This window comes from Pan troglodytes, chromosome 5 (genome assembly GCF_028858775.2).
Source record: "Pan troglodytes isolate AG18354 chromosome 5, NHGRI_mPanTro3-v2.0_pri, whole genome shotgun sequence".
In the NCBI taxonomy this organism is placed as follows: Eukaryota; Metazoa; Chordata; class Mammalia; order Primates; family Hominidae; genus Pan; species Pan troglodytes.
The window spans coordinates 37,509,383-37,528,067 of record NC_072403.2 but is presented as its reverse complement, the minus strand read 5'-3'; the positions used below and the strand labels follow the sequence as shown (position 1 = coordinate 37,528,067).

The 18,685-nt window shown below is 53.5% G+C and overlaps 4 protein-coding genes and 1 pseudogene across 11 annotated transcripts; 3 read left to right on the top strand and 2 right to left on the bottom strand.

Annotated features, from left to right (window-relative positions):
• The first annotated feature begins 219 nt into the window (after window positions 1-219).
• Window positions 220-3,543, top strand: DDAH2 (DDAH family member 2, ADMA-independent). Of its 5 annotated transcripts, none has more exons than XM_001159196.7 (7): window positions 220-530; window positions 1,353-1,713; window positions 1,833-1,932; window positions 2,058-2,131; window positions 2,291-2,410; window positions 2,891-3,040; window positions 3,230-3,543. In XM_001159196.7, the coding sequence occupies exons 2-7, from the start codon at window positions 1,417-1,419 to the stop codon at window positions 3,344-3,346; spliced, it is 858 nt and encodes a 285-aa protein (XP_001159196.1). In that variant the 5' UTR covers window positions 220-530; window positions 1,353-1,416; the 3' UTR covers window positions 3,347-3,543. The 5 variants fall into 5 exon arrangements, with proteins under 5 accessions (XP_001159196.1, XP_016810658.1, XP_016810657.1 ...); XM_016955168.2 differs by having other exon boundaries at window positions 313-530; window positions 1,357-1,713; XM_016955167.3 differs by lacking the exon at window positions 220-530 and adding an exon at window positions 748-898.
• A 325-nt stretch (window positions 3,544-3,868) lies between these two features.
• Window positions 3,869-7,398, bottom strand: MPIG6B (megakaryocyte and platelet inhibitory receptor G6b). Of its 3 annotated transcripts, none has more exons than XM_001158856.7 (6): window positions 7,148-7,398; window positions 6,606-6,953; window positions 6,360-6,450; window positions 5,965-6,005; window positions 5,748-5,846; window positions 3,869-5,608 (listed from the first exon to the last, which is right to left on the bottom strand). In XM_001158856.7, exons 1-6 carry the CDS (start codon window positions 7,206-7,208, stop codon window positions 5,535-5,537), a joined length of 714 nt encoding a protein of 237 aa, XP_001158856.1. In that variant the 5' UTR covers window positions 7,209-7,398; the 3' UTR covers window positions 3,869-5,534. The 3 variants fall into 3 exon arrangements, with proteins under 3 accessions (XP_001158856.1, XP_001158905.1, XP_001158816.1); XM_001158905.6 differs by having other exon boundaries at window positions 5,407-5,608; window positions 5,748-5,827; window positions 7,148-7,304; XM_001158816.6 differs by lacking the exon at window positions 6,360-6,450 and having other exon boundaries at window positions 5,407-5,608; window positions 7,148-7,304.
• Window positions 7,399-8,616: 1,218 nt separating this feature from the next.
• LY6G6C (lymphocyte antigen 6 family member G6C) lies at window positions 8,617-11,930 on the top strand. Its single transcript, XM_016955165.4, has 3 exons — window positions 8,617-8,971; window positions 10,365-10,475; window positions 11,268-11,930. The coding sequence occupies exons 1-3, from the start codon at window positions 8,920-8,922 to the stop codon at window positions 11,480-11,482; spliced, it is 378 nt and encodes a 125-aa protein (XP_016810654.2). The 5' UTR covers window positions 8,617-8,919; the 3' UTR covers window positions 11,483-11,930.
• A 728-nt stretch (window positions 11,931-12,658) lies between these two features.
• Window positions 12,659-15,264, bottom strand: LY6G6D (lymphocyte antigen 6 family member G6D). Its single transcript, XM_016955163.4, has 3 exons — window positions 15,144-15,264; window positions 14,930-15,052; window positions 12,659-12,997 (listed from the first exon to the last, which is right to left on the bottom strand). The coding sequence occupies exons 1-3, from the start codon at window positions 15,196-15,198 to the stop codon at window positions 12,774-12,776; spliced, it is 402 nt and encodes a 133-aa protein (XP_016810652.1). The 5' UTR covers window positions 15,199-15,264; the 3' UTR covers window positions 12,659-12,773.
• A 1,224-nt stretch (window positions 15,265-16,488) lies between these two features.
• LOC744919 (lymphocyte antigen 6G6e-like) lies at window positions 16,489-18,313 on the top strand (annotated as a pseudogene). Its single transcript, XR_010157681.1, has 3 exons — window positions 16,489-16,793; window positions 17,767-17,903; window positions 18,015-18,313. The product of XR_010157681.1 is annotated as a lymphocyte antigen 6G6e-like (transcript).
• The last annotated feature ends 372 nt before the right edge of the window (window positions 18,314-18,685 follow it).

The window sequence follows — 18,685 nt, the reverse complement described above, 5'->3', positions numbered from 1 at the left end:
TGGGGGTTTGAAGTGTGGGCGACATGGAATGAGGGGTGGGTCAGTGATCTTAAGCTCAGGGCAGAAGCCAGGAATTAAGAAGGGAAATGTTTGTGGTGGGGCTGCTATGTTTCTTGCCGGTCCGCCGGTCCGCCGTTGCGCTGTTCTGAGGTCTACGAAGCGTTTGCAGCCCCGTCGCCAGGGCCGGCCAGATCTGGGTGGGGCTGGGCAGCGCTCGCTGGGCGGTGCCGATTTCTGGCAAGGGGGGCGCAGTCTGGATGTAATGGGCGCGGCTTAGCAGGGCGGGATGGGCGTGGCCCGAAGAAGCCCCGCCCCGTCCCGCTTAGACAATGCCCCGGAGCCGCCAGACCGTCGCGCCCCTGCCCCATGGTAGTATATGAGCTCGCCTACCCAAGGACCCCCGCTAAAAGCCAGAGCTCCCAGTCCCCGAGGCTTGAAGACGGGGACTCCCTTCTCCACCAACTCAGTCCTCTGGGGGTGGGGCCCCAGCCGAGATCACAGCGCGACAGGAGTGGGGGTGGCCGCTGGAGGTGAGTCTTGCGTGGGGGGCCCTGAACCGTATGGGGGCCGGAGTTTGGGGGTGCCGGGCCCATGCCTGCACCAGACAGAGAGTATGGGGAGCCGGTATTTGGGCGCGGAGCTAGGCGGGGTGGACTTTGGGACATAGACGGGGAACCGGGTCCTGGAGCCGGGAGTAGCGCCAGCGCCCCGGAACCACGCCCCCTGTTTCCCCGCCCATCGCATTTCGTTTTAGACCTCTCCCAGTCCTTCGGGACTCGGTCTGGTTTATACTAGGTCGTGCTAGGGGCAGCGTGACCAGCCAGCGCGGAGAGAGGATGCTTAACTCCTTAGGCTCGAACTCCTCCCTTCCTACCCACCTCTCTCCCTTCTCGTTCGGGTATTCAGGACTTCCATTCCCCAGCCCCTGCCTCTCCAGCTTTCTCCTTCTGTCCCATAACCCCTGCGGGTCCCGGGCCGGACTTCAAGTCCCTGCAGTAGCGAGCAGCTGAGGGTTAAGGGGGCGAGGCTGCTGCATTTTTGGGGAGTGAGCGCATCCTAGTGGCTGCCAAGAGGGGCGCCCGACAGGGACCTCACAAGCCCCCAAGCAGGGGCAACAGGTGTTTTGGAGATTAGAGACCCTAGCCTTGTTCCTCAGGCTCCTCTTAAAGAATCTGACCACTGAGGGTGCTGGGTAGAGTGAGGTCGACAGGAGCGGAAGGTCTGGAGGGGGTGGGGCGAAGTGGGAGGGACGCCTAGAGATGGCAGGAGGAAGACCTGGGCGCTCTTCACCCCCAACGCCCTTGTCTGCATGTCTTTTTCTCTGTCTCCTCCTTTTCTGTTTCTTCTCCCAGACAGGTGAAGAAACAAGAAAACTAAGAAATCCGAGCGGTTGGAGGGGGAGTCTGTGTGGATGGGATGGGGACGCCGGGGGAGGGGCTGGGCCGCTGCTCCCATGCCCTGATCCGGGGAGTCCCAGAGAGCCTGGCGTCGGGGGAAGGTGCGGGGGCTGGCCTTCCGGCTCTGGATCTGGCCAAAGCTCAAAGGGAGCACGGGGTGCTGGGAGGTAAACTGAGGCAACGACTGGGGCTACAGCTGCTAGAACTGCCACCTGAGGAGTCATTGCCGCTGGGACCGCTGCTTGGCGACACGGCCGTGATCCAAGGGGACACGGCCCTAATCACGCGGCCCTGGAGCCCCGCTCGTAGGCCAGAGGTGAGCGCTGTGGCGCGGGTGTGGTATGGGGAAAGGCAGAAGGAGCTGGATGTCGGGGCTTTGGGGAATAATTGAGGATGGGGGTGTCACAGCTCCGTGCCCTCTTCTCCTATCCTAAGGTCGATGGAGTCCGCAAAGCCCTGCAAGACCTGGGGCTCCGAATTGTGGAAATAGGAGACCAGAACGCGACGCTGGATGGCACTGACGTTCTCTTCACCGGTGAGGCTGGGGGGAGGCACCCGTAGGTCTTGGCACAGGGAAGTAGAGTTTGGGAGACTCGGCCGTCTGGAGCCTTGTTTCTCACTCACTCCTGCCCTCAAACCTCCGCGGCCTGCCGGACTCAGGCCGGGAGTTTTTCGTAGGCCTCTCCAAATGGACCAATCACCGAGGAGCTGAGATCGTGGCGGACACGTTCCGGGTGCGGAGCGGGACCAGCCTAGGGAGGGAGCGGGGTGCAGGTGGGGGTCGGAAGGGCCTGGGCGCCCGCTGAGGAAATGAGAGGCAGAGAGCAGCCTATGTTTGAAGATACCCCATCACCCCTCCCGCGCCCCTGAATACCTCCCTTCGCTCTCCCTAGGACTTCGCCGTCTCCACTGTGCCAGTCTCGGGTCCCTCCCACCTGCGCGGTCTCTGCGGCATGGGGGGACCTCGCACTGTTGTGGCAGGCAGCAGCGACGCTGCCCAAAAGGCTGTCCGGGTGAGGAGGGGGCGGGTCCAACGAAAGTGGGCGCAGTTCTGGGCCCGGGAGGCCGGGAGCTGGGAGGCTTAGGAAGTTAGCCCTAACCCCTGCCCTCAATGGGCTGTCCATCTTATGTGAAAGAACACAGGAGAAAATAAGAAGTTACAACAGCAGGACTGGGAACAGGGGTGATTAATTTGCTCTTCCGGAGTTTCAGGAAACCCCAAAGGTGGCACCTAAACTGTGACTCTAAGGATGGGTAGGACAGATAGGAGGGGCTGGGGAAGGTAGGGGGTTGAAAATAACCGCATGTGATTCCAAGGTGGAAATTAGCAAAGGTAACTAAAGTACTTAGTGTCTGACATACCGTAAGCTCTATGTGCTTGCTGTCATTATTTTCCACAAATGTCAGTCCGTCCCCAGCCCTTAGTGGTGGTTGAGCAGGCAGACTCAGCTGTGGAGAGGTTCTGAGACTCGAACACTTCCTCTTTCCTCTAGGCAATGGCAGTGCTGACAGATCACCCATATGCCTCCCTGACCCTCCCAGATGACGCAGCTGCTGACTGTCTCTTTCTTCGTCCTGGGTTGCCTGGTGTGCCCCCTTTCCTCCTGCACCGTGGAGGTGGGGATCTGCCCAACAGCCAGGAGGTGAGAGAGGGCAGGAACTCCAACACCAAGCACCATCAGAGAAAAGAGTTTCAGGCTTTCCTAGTGGGAGGAAGGAAGGGTACCTTCTCTAGAAGCCTGGGTGGGGCCACTCTGAGCTGGCTGGAAGAGTGGCCTGGCTCAGTCTGAGGTCTCACTCCCCTCTCCCCACTCCATGTCTTCCCTATGCAGGCACTGCAGAAGCTCTCTGATGTCACCCTGGTACCTGTGTCCTGCTCAGAACTGGAGAAGGCTGGCGCCGGGCTCAGCTCCCTCTGCTTGGTGCTCAGCACACGCCCCCACAGCTGAGGGCCTGGCCTTGGGGTACTGCTGGCCAGGGGTAGGATAGTATAGGAAGTAGAAGGGGAAGGAGGGTTAGATAGAGAATGCTGAATAGGCAGTAGTTGGGAGAGCGCCTCAATATTGGGGGAAGGGAGAGTGTAGGGAAAAGGATCCACTGGGTGAGTCCTCCCTCTCAGAACCAATAAAATAGAATTGACCTTTTAGACTGGGCTGTGACTGGTGTCTTACTGGGGCAAAGGGATAGGGCAGGGCTGAAACCTGAGTTTGGGGTCAGTGCAGGGAAGAAGGCCTCTTATTCAAAAATCTTGTTAGGTACTTACCAACTCATTGCCCAACCATGTCATAGGTACTTGAGCACAAGATGAACAAGACAGAATTTCTATCATGGGAAGTGTGTCCAGGGCAGAGAAAAGAGTGTATGGGTGGATTGCTCACTGAATTTATCTAAATGTTAGATGATTCAGAGACTGGTAGATTACCAGTCCACCCCTATTTGATAAAGAAAAAGAAATGACACTTCCAGGGACATTCATTTTCATTCATTCATTTAATGAGGCTTAGCAATGATATCAAAAGGGTCAGTCTCCTGACGTTGGGGAGCTCACAGTACATGCAAATTTCTTACAAATTGAAATACAGGTTGTCATGGAACAATTTACAGAAGGCTGTTTCTATGAGGGAAATAAAGGGGGTGTGCCCTAGGGCATCAAAGTATATGCAAGGGGTGGCCAAGGAGGGTCACCTTCCCAGAAAAGGCCATACTTGAACTAAGGATAAATAAGAATTAGCCAGGCAGATAGTGTGAAGGAGGGAAAGGGGCAATACAGGAAGAAGGAATTGCACTGGGCAAAGATATTTTGGGGCTAGGGAGAATTCTCTAAGGCTGGCATTTTCTAAGATGTGCACATGGAATGACACAGGTAAGCCTGGAGAGTGGACAAAGTGCTGTAGTACCTTGTATCCAAAGCCAAGGCATGTGGGCACAGAGCTGAAGCTAAGGAGAGTACTTCAGTTCTGTAATAAGGGCTGTCAGGAGCAGTTATCTCTTGAGTAGGATCTCTCTGACTTCAGGGAGGAAAGCAAGGGTAGGAGGATGAGGTGGGGCTATGGGTAATCCAGGAAGGAAGTGAGCAGAGTACATTCACGTGGCAGCGCTGGGCATGGAATACAGTGTGGGTTTGACAGTGATGTTAAGATAGAAAGACTGGACTTCATGGCTCATTGTGTGGGAGTAAGAGAGAAAGGAGGTCTGCGTGACTCCCAGTTTCTGGGTTGGGCAACTGGGTTGTTAAAGAGAATACAGAGGAGAATTAAGTGAGCAGCTTCAGAGATGACAATGAGTTGGGTTTGACATTCGGACTGCGAAATGCCTGAGGTCAGTCAGGCAGAATGTCTAAGTGGAAGTTTGTTAATCCCAAATCTGAGATCTGAGCCAGAGAGAGTTCTGAGTGTCATTTGCAGAGGAGGGGGCTGAGGACTGACTGTAGATGAGAGTGTCCCAGAAGAAGAGAAAGGGACAACCCTAGAATGGTGGGAAATACTGTAGGGATATGGAGCAAGGAAGAGGAGTCCAAAAAGAAAACACCAGCAACAAAGAAAAACAGCTTAAAGAATCAGGCCGGGCGTGGTGGCTCACGCCTGTAATCCTAGCACTTTGGGAGGCCGAGGCGGGTGGATCACAAGGTTAGCAGATCAAGACCATCCTGGCTAACACAGTGAAACCCCGTCTCTACTAAAAATACAAAAAATTAGCTGGGCGTGGTGGCGGGCGCCTGTAGTCCCAGCTACTCAGGAGCCTGAGGCAGGAGAATGGTGTGAACCCGGCAGGCGGAGCTTGCAGTGAGGGAGATGGTGCCACTGCACTCCAGCCTGGGCAACAGAGCGAGACTCCGTCTCAAAAAAAAAAAAAGGAGCTAGGGCTTGATTGGGTATAGAGAGGACACTGGTGGTGAGGGAGACATGGAGGTTATAGGAGAGACGGGAGTAAGTTTAGAAGTAAGATCAGTGGCAGACAGCCTGGAACCCAGGTCTCCCAACTCCCAGTCTAGCACTTATTTCTATACCATGGTGCCTTCCTCTTCCAGGTGAGGGACCAAGGAGGGGAGAGGGATTATGGGGAGCTGGGATCCCCTAGCTTGGGAGGTTTGGAGTAAGGGCTTCCCTTCAAACTACAACTGCATAGATGGTGGAGGCATCAGCAGGGTCCGCTGTGGACAGCCGGCGGGGCCTGCTGAGGGCTAGATGGTCCAGATCCGCATAGAGCAGGCTCTGGAGGAGGAAGGGGAGGAAGACAAGATGGTCTCCACAGTCTTCCTTGGGGTTCAGGCCTTTTTTTTTTTTTTTTTTTTTTTTTGGTCCATTTTCCTCAGAGATTCTGGCTATCCCCTTCCCATCCCCATGCCCTTACCGGTTCCTGGTCCAGGTCCCCTGGAATCTTGGGCTCTTCCTCCTTTACTGGCCTCTGGGGCTCGGTTTTCACAAGTGGAGCTATGTGGGGGGGACAGAGCTGAAGGATGGAGAGAAGGTGACCAACGTGTCTGCTCCCAGCAAGGGCTCAGACTCAGGAATTGAGGGGTGGGGAGTGGGCATGTAGGAGAAAGAAAATGGGGTGGAATTAGTCTCACCAAATCTAGGGAGTGGTCGAATCGGTTGCGGGGGCAGGCGCCTGTAAGGGACATATGAGTCTTTGAGAACCACCAGTCTTGTCTCGCTGGTTCTCCTGGGACTCGCCACGCCAAGGACAGCCCAGCAACTTGAAGGCTCAGACCGGAAACAACTTAGACTCTACCCCACCGACAGTCCAGCCCAGGCTCTAACTCTGCTGCACTTCCAGCTCATCTCCTCTGGTGGGGCTCTACTCACCAGCCAGCGGCCTCGCTCCCACCTTTGACCTCTCCCATTCTTCGCCAAGCCAGGACCAGAGCTCTAGGTCTAGCTCTTTCTTTTGCGAAGGTTCTGGTCCTGCCCCTTCCACCTCTGGTCACTCCCCATTTAACGAGGCCGGGTCCCTCCTGCTCACCTGTGCAGCCACCAGACCAGGCCCAAAGCTCCCAGTCCGAGCACCAACCCAGCGCCCAGCAGCGGGATCAGGAGCTGGGGATACACGGACCCTGGGGGAAAGGCGTGGCGGGGAGGGATGCTGAGGTCAGGGGTTTGACGAGGGACAGCCAGCAGTCCCGCTCAAGAACCCCCAGCCAAGGCCCTCTTCCCTCCTCCGGGTATGTGTCGGAGTTAAGTACCCTTGTGCGCACAGGCCTGGACCTACCATGGGTAGGCCCGGGGGCCTTGCAATAGGTCCTGTCCCCCAGCACGTGAAGCACTGTACGGCTCTCGTCCTCGTGGCGGCCCTTGCAGAAAAAAGTGCCCGAGTCCCCCGCGCTCAAGAGGAGCTCCAGCCGCCGGATACCAGAGTCCAGGGAGCGTAGGCGGCCGAAGAAAGGCTGGAGGGGAGGCACGGTGGGGGTCCCGCTCGAAGAGGCCCACAGGATCGGTCGGCGTCCTTTGGACAGGCCCTTGCAGGCCGGGAAGCTGGGCGCCCAGACCCAGCGGATGGGATGAGAGACTCCTACGCAGGAGAGATTCACCCGGTCCCCAGGGCGGCCGTCCAGAGAAGCTAGGAGAGGCCGGAGGCTGTGGTTAGGGCACGTCCACAGGGCAAGACGACCCTCCATCCCGTCTCCTCTTTCTCTTCTCTGTTCTGCACTCCAGCCATCCTGGATCTTCCCACACACAACCCACCCTACTAGGCGGCACCTTTCTTGCTTCAGCCCCTCTGCGTCTATCACAACTCTCCCAGGGATCGCTTACCCCCAGGGTTCCCTTGGGCCCTCGAGAGCAGCAGCGGTAGCAGCTGCAGAAACACAGCCATGGTTAGGATGTGGTGAGGAGAAGCTGCGAGCGAATCAGCGGCGTGGGGCGGGTTGGGGGGGGACCGGAGGGAAGTTAGGGGTGGGGAGAACGGAGGGGCTGGGGGGCTCCGATAAGAGAGGGGGCGGGACCACCAGCTGCCCAGATCCCTTTGGGAATCCTCGCAGGCAAACTCGGAGTCTTCAAATGGTTCTCACTTAAAATGTGTGCTCGGGCCATTTACACAAATGCTTTGGCCTGCTTAACTTTTCAGGTGCGCCTGTAATCCCAGCTACTTAGGAGGCTGAGGAGGGAGGATCGCTTGAGCTCAGGAGGTCGAGGTTGCAGTGAACTGTGATCAGGCCATTGCGCTCCAGCCTGGGCGACAGAGCCAGCCAGACCCTGTCTCAAAAACAACAACAACAAAAACTGCTATTTTGTAGGGGATTGTGATAACGAAATAAAGTAATACATGTAAACTGCTTAGAATACATAGGATCACTATGTAAGTGCTTGCCATTATTATTACTATTTCTATTCTTTTTTTTTTTTTTTTTTTTTTTTTTGAGTCAGAGTCTTGCTCTGTGGCCAGGCTGGAGTGCAATCTCGACTCACTGCAACCTCCGGCTCCTGGATTCAAGTGAGTCTCCTGTCTCAGCCTCCTGAGTAGCTGGAACTACAGGTGCACGCCACCACACCTGACTAATTTTTGTATTTTCAGTAGAGATGGGGTTTCACCATGTTGGCCAGGATGGTCTCGATCTCTTGACCTTGTGATCCACCCACCTCGGCCTCCCAAAGTGCTGAGATTACAGGCGTGAGCCACCACACCCGGCCTACTATTTCTATTCTTATTTTAGCTTCTACCTCACCTCTCTGTGCCCATGCTGTTCCTCCTGCCTTGGTACCCTGCCCAAGTTGGCAGGTTTTGACTGGGGAGGTGCTTTGGAGCAGGTGCACACAGCCACACCTAGGACAATTGCTGCTGCTGGACTGGAGCAACAAGGCCACACCAAGCGCAAGTGGAGCACGGGTGACGTCCTGAGAACCTTCATGGGAGCCTGAGGCAGCCCCTACTTAGCAGACCTGTGGTGGCTCTCCTGGATGAGTAGCCCCAGCCCCTGCCTCTGCTGCTGTGGCATCACAGAAGCCATCAGTGAGTCACTTATTGCTGAGCAGGCATTGGAAAGACTGAGTGGGGGCTGAATGGAGATTAATTTGACCCATTCCTCCCCCAATTTCCACCAGCATGCCCCTATCAATGCCCAGCAGGGACCCAGGGACCCAAATTCAGCAATTAATTTGGGCCACATCCTTTTGTCCATTTTCCAGGAACCAGCAGAAGCTGCCACCATGGACACTGTAAATCACAGAGGCCTTTGATGATGCTCATTCAGAGGACTGAGCGGCAGGACTCTTAGCTGGGGACCAGGAAGGGCATCTTGGCCTGAAACCAAGAACCACAATGGCATTGGCCACTAGTGGCACCTGCCCTCCCCCATCCCTCTCTCCCATCCCTACTCCCCACTCAGTCCTGCTCAGTGCCTTCCCACCCCTTGTCTTTTCTCTGGTCAGCTGCGTAGTAAGTGAGAAGGGAGGGGCTACCAGAGGCAGGGAAGGGAGGAGCCTTTGGGTTTATAAATTCCAAAAAGGCCACTCAACTCCTAGAGCTGGATCCTTGAAAATCTACTCTATCAGCTGCTGTGGTTGCCACCATTCTCAGGACCCTCGCCATGAAAGCCCTTATGCTGCTCAACCTGTCTGCTCTGCTCTGCTGGGTCTCAGGTGAGCACCTGGGGGCCCCAAAGACCTGGTTTGCCTGGTCAGGACCTTTACACCCTGCTCTACCCACTTCCCGGCCCTACCCACCACTCGGGATCCCAACACCCCCAGTCCCAACTGGCTCAGCTCTCCTGTGCCACCAAGACCAGGCTTCCCTATGACAGCCTCCTTGCTCTATATCTCAAAAAGCCAGGTCTCCATCCATCCTCCCCACCTCCAAGAAAGACCCATTTCTCTCACCTGCCAGGGCTCTGGGTCCCCTGTTCCCCACTCCAAGGTGTCTCCTCCTTGGAAACTCTGGTATCCAGTTCCCCAACCAGCCCCACTTCAATATGCAACTCTCCAGAGTCTAGCTTACCTGCCTTCTCCTCTATCTGCTGTGCTCAGTAAGGTGTCCTCTCGAAGACCTAGGCATCCAGCCCCAGGCTCCTTTTGTAACCTACCCTCCCCATCTACTCCATCAGGGACTCACATGTTCAGTCTCTCAGCCATGGCCTTTCCTAGATACCCCCTACTCCCCTCCTGGGTTGCATACCCCCTCCCATACTGGGGATACAAACTTTCTAGATGGTTGCAGTGACATCTAAGAGCCTCCATGGGCCACTTACCTCCAGGGTGAAGTGGATTTCACTGAGGTACACTTACCAGGCTCCTCCACCCTTGGACCCTGCATCACCAAATCTTGCCTGCCCAAACCTTGAATTAACTGAAGCAGGAAACTTGGGGTGCCACCTTCTGTATCCACCCTCTGTATCCACCCTCTCCATTTTGATAAGGTGCTAAGATGGAATCTGGTGATCTGTCTCTCAGGTATCATTCCTTTCTGCTGAAGAGCTACTGGGGTGAGAGGATTCTATTCAGGTCTGGTTCCTCTTGCCACACTCTTGCCAGCTCCAGGAGGTGAAGAGTAAATTGTAAATTGCTAAAGCTGGCCACAGATGGCTTTCTCGCAAGCCTCAAGTTCCAAGGCATTTCTGACAGTGTTGTAACCCTCATGATTTTCATTTTTATTATTTCTCCTTCTTTCAAGTTTCCATCTCCTCCTTCACCACCCACATTCTTTCCCCTGGTATCTTCCTCACATTCCATCTATCTCCAGCCCCATGTTTTTCTTCATAGCTCTGTCCCTCTTGACTCACCTCCAAACGGGGTGGAGTGACGGAAGATATGTAGGGCGTGGGCCTTTCACAAAGCAACAGCTCTACCCTTACCTGCCGCCCACTTTCCATTTTCCCTGCATCACTCACCTGCTCTGTGCTTGCTAGACCAAACAGCCAAACAGGTTGGAGCACCTACGGGATGGGCTCTTCTCCACCCTCCACCCCCACCCCCAGCTCAGCTTATCCCCAGGTAAGTCAGAGACCCCATCACCTCAGCCTGACTTGTGTCTTCCCAGCTGACATTCGCTGTCACTCCTGCTACAAGGTCCCTGTGCTGGGCTGTGTGGACCGGCAGTCCTGCCGCCTGGAGCCAGGACAGCAATGCCTGACAACACATGCATACCTTGGTAACATCCCCTTCCTTAGTGGGGTGAGCAGGGAGGTGGGAGACTCTACGACCAGGACTGAGGTCCAAATGGGTCTAAGACTGAGATGGAGAAGCAGAGGATTATAGCAATGATAATATTTGGCCAAAGATGGTTGTGTGCCAGGCAACATCCTATGTCTTTGCATGCCTTTTTTTCAATTAATGTTCATGACAACCCCGTGATGTGGGTGCTATTATTATACTGAGAAAACGGCCTCAAAAAGAGACAGTAACACAGCCGGGCATGGTGGCTCATGCCTGTAATCCCAGCACTTTGGGAGGCCAAGGTGGTTGAATCACTTGAGGTCAGGAGTTCAAGACCAGCCTGGCCAACATGGTGAAACCTCATTTCTACTAAAAATACAAAAATTAGCCAGGCATGGTGGTGGGCGCCTGTAATCCCAGCTACTCGGGAGGCTGAGGCAGGAGAATCGCTTGAACCTGGGAGGCGGAGGTTGCAGTGAGCTGAGATGGCACCACTGCACTCCAGCCTGGGCGAGAGTGAGACTCTGTCTTGAAAAAAAAAAACAAAAACAAAAAACAGAGACAGTAACAGGTCCAAGGCCTCATGGCCAGCAAGTGATAGAACCAGGACTGGGGGAGTGGTGGGTAAGGATGTGCAGAAGGAAGATCAGACTGAGAAAAGAGAAGGGGAGGGCCAGGGACAGAGTTGGAAAGGAAGGAAGCCTAGGTGGGTGGATGGGGTGGGGAGGTGGACACAGGCATGCCAGGTGCCCATCCTGGCTGATTCCCTGCCCATTCCCACCCCTAGGTAAGATGTGGGTTTTCTCCAATCTGCGCTGTGGCACACCAGAAGAGCCCTGTCAGGAGGCCTTCAACCAAACCAACCGCAAGCTGGGTCTGACATATAACACCAGCTGCTGCAACAAGGACAACTGCAACAGCGTAGGCCCCCGGCCCACTCCAGCCCTGGGCCTTGTCTTCCTTACCTCCTTGGCTGGCCTTGGCCTCTGGCTGCTGCACTGAGACTCATTCCATTGGCTGCCCCTCCTCCCACCTGCCTTGGCCTGAGCCTCTCTCCCTGTGTCTCTGTATCCCCTGGCTTTACAGAATCGTCTCTCCCTAGCTCCCATTTCTTTAATTAAACACTGTTCCGAGTGGTCTCCTCATCCATCCTTCCCACCTCACACCCTTCACTCTCCTTTTTCTGGGTCCCTTCCCACTTCCTTCCAGGACCTCCATTGGCTCCTAGAAGGGCTCCCCACTTTGCTTCCTATACTCTGCTGTCCCCTACTTGAGGAGGGATTGGGATCTGGGCCTGAAATGGGGCTTCTGTCTTGTCCCCAGTGAAGGCTCCCACAAGGACCTGATGACCTCACTGTACAGAGCTGACTCCCCAAACCCAGGCTCCCATATGTACGCCATCCCCCATACTCATCTCTTTCCATTTTGAGTAATAAATGTCTGAGTCTGATAAAATGTACATTTATTATAAGAAGACCTAAGGGTCAGGTCACCTCCCAGGAAATAATACTCTCAATCTCCCTCCCTTACACAGGAATCCTTCAGGGAGGTTCCCTGGGAGGCTGGGCTGGGGAAAATGGAGAAACAGGTTTTTCAGGTCTTCATCCTCCCTTCCAGTGTCTCCAGGTGGCACACAACAACTCATATCCTAAATTTAGGCCACACCCCTGATGTATTGCCAAGAAGAAGGTGCGGCCTGGCTTGAGGGCTCTCCAGAAAGGATAGGAGAGGCACATGGAGATGGGGCCTGAGACCCTGTTTCTTCAGTTTCTCTCAGGTTAGAGTCAAAGGCCTCACCTAGCCTAGTTAGTAAGTAGGGCACCAAGCAGTTTTTACCTATCACAGTTTTTACATTTCTTTTCTCAATTCAAAGTAGTCCTATTGGGAGCCAACTTGCAAATGGGAAATAGGGGAGCAAACCCAGACTCAGGCTCACAAAACCCTGGCAACCCCACTCAGTGAATCTCATTGCTAAGGAAGATTCAACCCAGCAACAGGATCCAGGAGCCACAGAAGGCAGATAAGCCATTGTCCTTTGGGGTTTAGTTGGTTAAGGAGTGCACCACTGTAATTAAGCCCGCTGTTGCTTGGTAACCCCCAAACTAGAACCTGGATGCCCCATATTACCCTTTTAGTCCTCCCATCAACCAAAGATAGATGCAATTTTCCAGTCAGCTGTAGAGTGGTTCATAGATTTTAATGACTCACAGAAGGATGCTTGTCTTCTCACATTAGATGTTCAGATGTCCCTTGTTCCCTTGCTCCCTTGTTCCCTTCTCTACTCCTACTCCCCCTATCCGCTCCACAGTCCTGACAAGAGACAGGTCAGGGCGGTAGCTGCTGCAGCCAAAATGCCTGCAGGGGCCACATGGCTTGCCACGGCGCTGTTGCACAGGTCTCCCAGGTAGCAGTCCCTGTGGGCTGGATAAGTCACGTCTCCCACCGACTCTGTCTCCGCTTGATTGCAATGATGGGCTGCGACGCAGGCTGGATGTTGGTGAATCAAGGTCACTGGGGCTGAGAGAGAGAATGAAACTGGGGTGTTGGACTCCTGGCTTCAGGACTTGCCTTCTGGGGCAGAACAGATGTGATTTCAAGGAGCCCAAAGGGATTTTCAGCCCCCTCAAAAAACACCTCCCTGAAACCAAGTGATCAAAGTTAATGCATTGACCTTGTAAACTCCTGATGTGATGCAGCAAGAAGGATGCAACATCACTTCTGCAGTATTCTTGCTTAAAATGCATGACCTCAATCTCATCATGGCAAATATCAGATAAATATAAATCGAGGGACATTCTATAAAATAATTTTTAGTATTTCAAGTATCTGTAATTTTTTTTTTTTGAGACGGAGTTTCACTCTTATTGCCCAGCTGGAGTGCAATGGTGTGATCTCGGCTCACCGCGACCTCCACCTCTTGGGTTCAAGCAATTCTCCTGCCTCAGGTTCCCGAGTAGCTGGTATTACAGGCTTGCACCACCACACCCAGCTAATTTTGTATTTTTAGTAGAGACGAGATTTCTCCATGTTGATCAGGCTGGTCTTGAACTCCCGACCTCAGGTTATCCACCCGCCTTGGCCTCCCAAAGTGCTGGGATTACAGGCGTGAGCCACTGCATCCGGCACGTAATTTTTGTTTAACCTAAAAATGATTTTATTTAATTTTAGAGAAAAGATCTTGCTCTCTCACTCAGGCTGGAGTGTGGTGGTGCAATCATACCTCCCTATAGCCTCAAACTCCTGGGCTCAAGTAATCCTCCTGCCTCAGCCTCTCAGGAAGCTGAGATTACAGGTGTGTGCCACTATGCCTGGCTAATTTTTTAAAAACATTTTTTGTAGAGATGGGGGTCTCACTTTGCTGCCCAGGCTGGTGTCAAACTCCTGACCTCAGGTGACTCTTCAGCCTTGGCCTCCCAAAGTGCTGGGATTACAAGTGTGTGCCACCAAGCCTAGCCTAAAAATTATTATTATTATTATTTTTGAGACAGGGTCTCATTTTGTTCCCCAGGCTGGAGTGTAGTGGCGTGATCATGGCTCATTGTAGCTTCAATCTCCCAGGCTCAAGCGATCCTCCCTCTTCAGCCCCTGAGTAGCTAGGACTACAAGCATGTGCCACCACACCCAACTAATTTTTTAATCTGTTTGGTTTTTTTTTGTTTTTTGTTTTTGTAGAGACAGGGTCTCCCTATGTTGCCCAGGCTGGTCTCAACTCTTGGGCTCAAGTGGTCCTCCCACCTTGGCCTCCTAAAGCACTGGGATTACAGGTGCAAGTGACTGCACTGGCCCTAAAAGTAATTTTTTAAACTCCAGGTATAAAATAATTTATCAGGGCTCTTCAAATGTGTCAGGGTCATGAAAGACAAAGAAAAACAGAACTGGCACAGATCAGAGGAGACTAAGAAGACATGAGAGCTAAATGCAATGTAGGATCTTGCTAAATCAAATAAAGTCTGTAGATTAGTTAGTAGTATTGTATCAGTTATTTTGTGATTTTGATAATTGTGCTATGGTTATGTAAGATGTTAGCATTAGGAGAAGTTGAGTATTTCTGCAACTTTTCTGTCAATCCAAAATTATGTTAAAATAAAATATTAAAAACATGTACACACACACACACACACACCCCTCCCTGGTCCTTAACTAATGCCGAAAATTTGAAGTTTGGTTTTAACTTTGGCCTTTCAGGGCCAGAGCTCTTCATTTGTGAGCTAATGGGCCTATGAGATTCTTTTAGGAGAATAAGGAGGTGGGGAAGTGGGGGCACAAGGACTGTGGGCCTCTCAGGGGCTCCGTGCCAGGAGCCAGAAGGGGTACAGACTGCTCTCCTCTAACAGCTGCACCATCTGCCCAGAGCCAGACTGAGCCTGGAGGGTTCTGGAAGCCAGAAGGATTGACATGGGGCTGGAGGCAGGGAAAGGCTGCTGGAAGAGGGAGAAACTGAGGACTCACGGTTTCCAGGTAGCTTGATCTGTTCCAGGCCTGGCTGGGGTCTGCCCTCGCCACAGGTGGTCACGGCCTCTTTGCAAGAACTGCTGGGGCTTCCACCACAGTTGTAGCACCGCATTCGGTTTCCTGGCAGGAGAAAAGAGGCGCTGGACCTGGGCCCTCGGTGGAGCCGGCTGGCAGAAGGCCTGTGTGAGAAGCTAGCTGGCCGCCTCCTTACCCAAGGCAGCCCCTAGCAGGGAGCTGAGCAAGATCCCAACAAACTGGGGTTTCATCGCAGTCTGCCCGTGTCAGGACCGCCTCTACCTCCTGCCCACCCCCCTCCCCAGCCCGGCTCTGCCTGCCTTATATCCCCCGTGCCTTGAGCTTTATAGGGCTATAAAAAAGGAGGAAAGAGTCTCCCCAGCAGGCACCAAGGGCCCCAGTGGGGACAGGGAGGGGCCCCAAAGCATGCTCTCAGCATCCTCTGGAGTCCTCAAACTCCTTTATCCTCAGCAGCAGTCTGTGGACCAAGAAGAACCCCTGAGGATCCCTGATACCCTTTCACAGGGTCCTTGAGGGTCCTCCTTTTGCAACTATCTGTGTAAGGTCAGATTTTCTTCATATACTGGACTTCAACGAAAACAACATATCCCAACAGACTGAATGCAGAAGCAGATAGGAAAACCCAGGCATCTCCCACGAAGCCTGACACTAGACTCACAAAAATGTAAAGCAATGCTCAGCTTCTCACTGTGCTGTGGAGAAATAATAGTTATTTTTCACAAAACTGTATTTTGTTAGCATGTAATACTTTATTATTTTTATTGTTTAAATAAATCAATAAATACCTACTTTAAATTTTCTGTTTTAATTTTTAATGTAGTAAATATTGATATAACCTCATAAAGAAAAGCTCTTCAGAGTCTTAAGTAACTTTGAAAAGTGTAAAGAGGTCCTGAGATCAATATTTTTGAAAAGAGCTGCTCTCCTGGGCACCTGTGTCTCCCCTATCTTCACTCCCTGTTCCTAGTCTTACTCCTCCTGGTACATGCTGGCTCTGATTCCCCAGATGAGCCTTCCTCCTTCCCAGTCTCTTCAACCCCAGCCTTCCAGGCTGTATCACCACCCCGCTACCCCAAATCCCATCCATGCCTTCCTTTCTAGTGATTTCTCCCCAGTGCAAGCACATCTGCAGGCCCTCCAGCCCCACCTGTGGTTATTTCTTTCCTCCAAGGTAGTAAAGCTGGCAGGGATAATTACAGGGTAGGAATGTTGAAGCTTGGGGGGAATCAAAGGGATCTGAAGCTGGGTGGGGTCCGCCCTTACACAGCTGGGCTTTGTGTGTGCGTGTGGGTGTGTGGGTGGGGGTATTGTTGATTCTACACTCAAACAGATCCACGCCGGGGCTGTTTAGGAGGGTGACTTTGAGAGACATGAAAGCACTGAGGGGGAAAGACAGAGAAAACAAAGACAGAGAGAAGCTGAGAGAGCCAGGGAGCAGCTTGAGACATGGGGAGGGAGGGGGAGGAGTAGGAGGGAAGGCGACAGACACAACTCAGGAGCAGGAGAGGAAGCTAAGTTACAGAGACAACATGCTGAGAGAGCAGAGGAGACCCTCCAGGCAAGGGCAGACTCCTTGCAGGGGCAGGCTGGGGACCCCCGCTGCCTGCTGGGTCAGGCTGGTGAATCTGGTCATGGTTCCGCCCCCCAGATTCACTCCCTAGGTGTGTTTGTTTACTGGTTCCTCCCTGTCTTGCTCAAATGCTCCAACTCTACAAATCCCGGGATCTCGGGGTGCAGATCACCTCTCCCAGATTCCTGAGCCTGTGTCTGGCCATGGGCACCTCCAGCATCTTCCTCTGCGTGCTGTTCCTCTGTGGGGCACTGGGTAAGGGTGGGCTGGGGAACCTTCAGTGGTCAGGGGGCTGGGGGTGGGGACAAGGGCATGTGGAGGAACCTGAGGGCTGGGGAGGAGAGGGGTGTGGGTGCTGGAAGAGGCCAAGAAGAGAGCTGGGGGAGTGGGGGACTTCAGGGAGACCAGCCACTGGGAAGGCCAGCCTGACGAGGTGGGAAAGGAAGAGTTTCCTTTCAAGGCATTTGAGAATAACTGTCTCCCCCTTGCTGCATCTTTGATCCGCCCCTGTCTCCCCTATCCCTTATTTCACGTGTTGCTTCTGTGCTGGGCCCTTTGGTCAATGTCAATTTCTATTTTCCTATCTGTCTCTGGTGCCATTTACTTAACTTTTTCACTGACCCCCTCAACTTCCCTGCTGCTGGGTCTGGCTTTTTGTCTCACTCTTTTTATGTTGGTCTCTGATTCTTGTGGCTTCTGTTCATGTCTGCGCATCTCTCAATCCCTGTACCCCTCTTGCCTCCATCTCTGTTTCTTTTCCTGCATCGTCTCCCTCTTTTTTTTTTTGAGACAGAGTCTCGTTCTGTCACCCAGGCTGGAGTGCAGTGGCATGATCTCGGCTCACTGCAACCTCAGCCACCCAGATTCAAGAGATTCTCCTGCCTCAGCCTCCCAAGTAGCTGGGACTAGAGGCATGTGCCACCATGCCCGGCTAATTTTTTGTATTTTTAGTAGAGACGGGGTTTCACCGTGTTAGCCAGGATGGTCTCAATCTTCTGACCTCATGATCAGCCCGCCTCGGCCTCCCAAAGTGCTGGGATTACAGGCGTGAGCCACTGCGCCCAGCTATTTTTTCTACTTCTGTCGGCTTTCCTCCCTTATTCCACAGCTTTCCTCTCTCCTCTTCATGTGTCACCTCTCTCTGTGATCCCTCTCCGGATCTGGCCTCTGCCTGCCCCACAGGGAGGGTTTGCCTCTCCTGCTCTCCTAATCTCTGCTGCCTCAACAGGTCTCACCATGTCCCCTGCCCGGGGAAGGCTCCGCTGCTACATCTGTGGCTTCACCAAACCCTGCCACCCTGTTCCCACCGAGTGTCAGGACGATGAAGCTTGCGGCATCAGTATTGGCACTTCAGGTAGGACTCTGGTCCAATGGCCCTTCTCCAGGAGGCTCCCTACCTCCATCCATCCGGCCTTTCCTGTGGCCCCCGCCTCAGCATGCCTCTTTCATCCCACAGACCAGAGTGAGATCACTGAGTGAAAAAGCTGCCTCTCAAGGGCCCAGTGCCCTCTGCCAGGCTATGCCACCTACTGGCTGCACTCCTACACTCTGTGGCACCACTGCTGCGAGTAGGACCTGTGCAACATAGCCGCTTCCCCACAGCAGCTCACCAGCCTCCTCGCCTCCCTGCCCCTCTTTGTGGCCAGCTTCGCTGGGAGAGGACACCTCCTCCACTAGCTTCCGTGGATCTGCAGCCCCCAACCCAGGATACCCCCCGCCATCACCGCGGCCCTGGAAACACCTGCACAGACACTTTGAGACATGCCCGAGAACCTAATTTTGTACAGAGACCCCAGATCTCTCAGCAGACCCCTCACAGACCCCTCACAAGGCCTGGGGAGGCACCTGCCCAGAGTCCAACCTCATAAAGAACACCTATTCTGTGTCTTTTGTCTTTTCTAGATGCCCATTGCTGATGCCCCGTGTCAGCCCAGGTCACTGGCAAGGCAGGCATTTTGATGACACTGTGGATCTCAGGCAAGGGGACCAAAGGAGCATCAGGTATGGTAAGGAGGAGAGTCTTGCTAGGAAAGACTAATGTGGTAGGTGGGGAACTCAGGATGGAGGGCTTGGGGGACTATGAAGAGTACCTTTAATAAAAGGTCTATCTAGGAGTCCAGTAATACTGCAGATACTGCAGTGTGTGT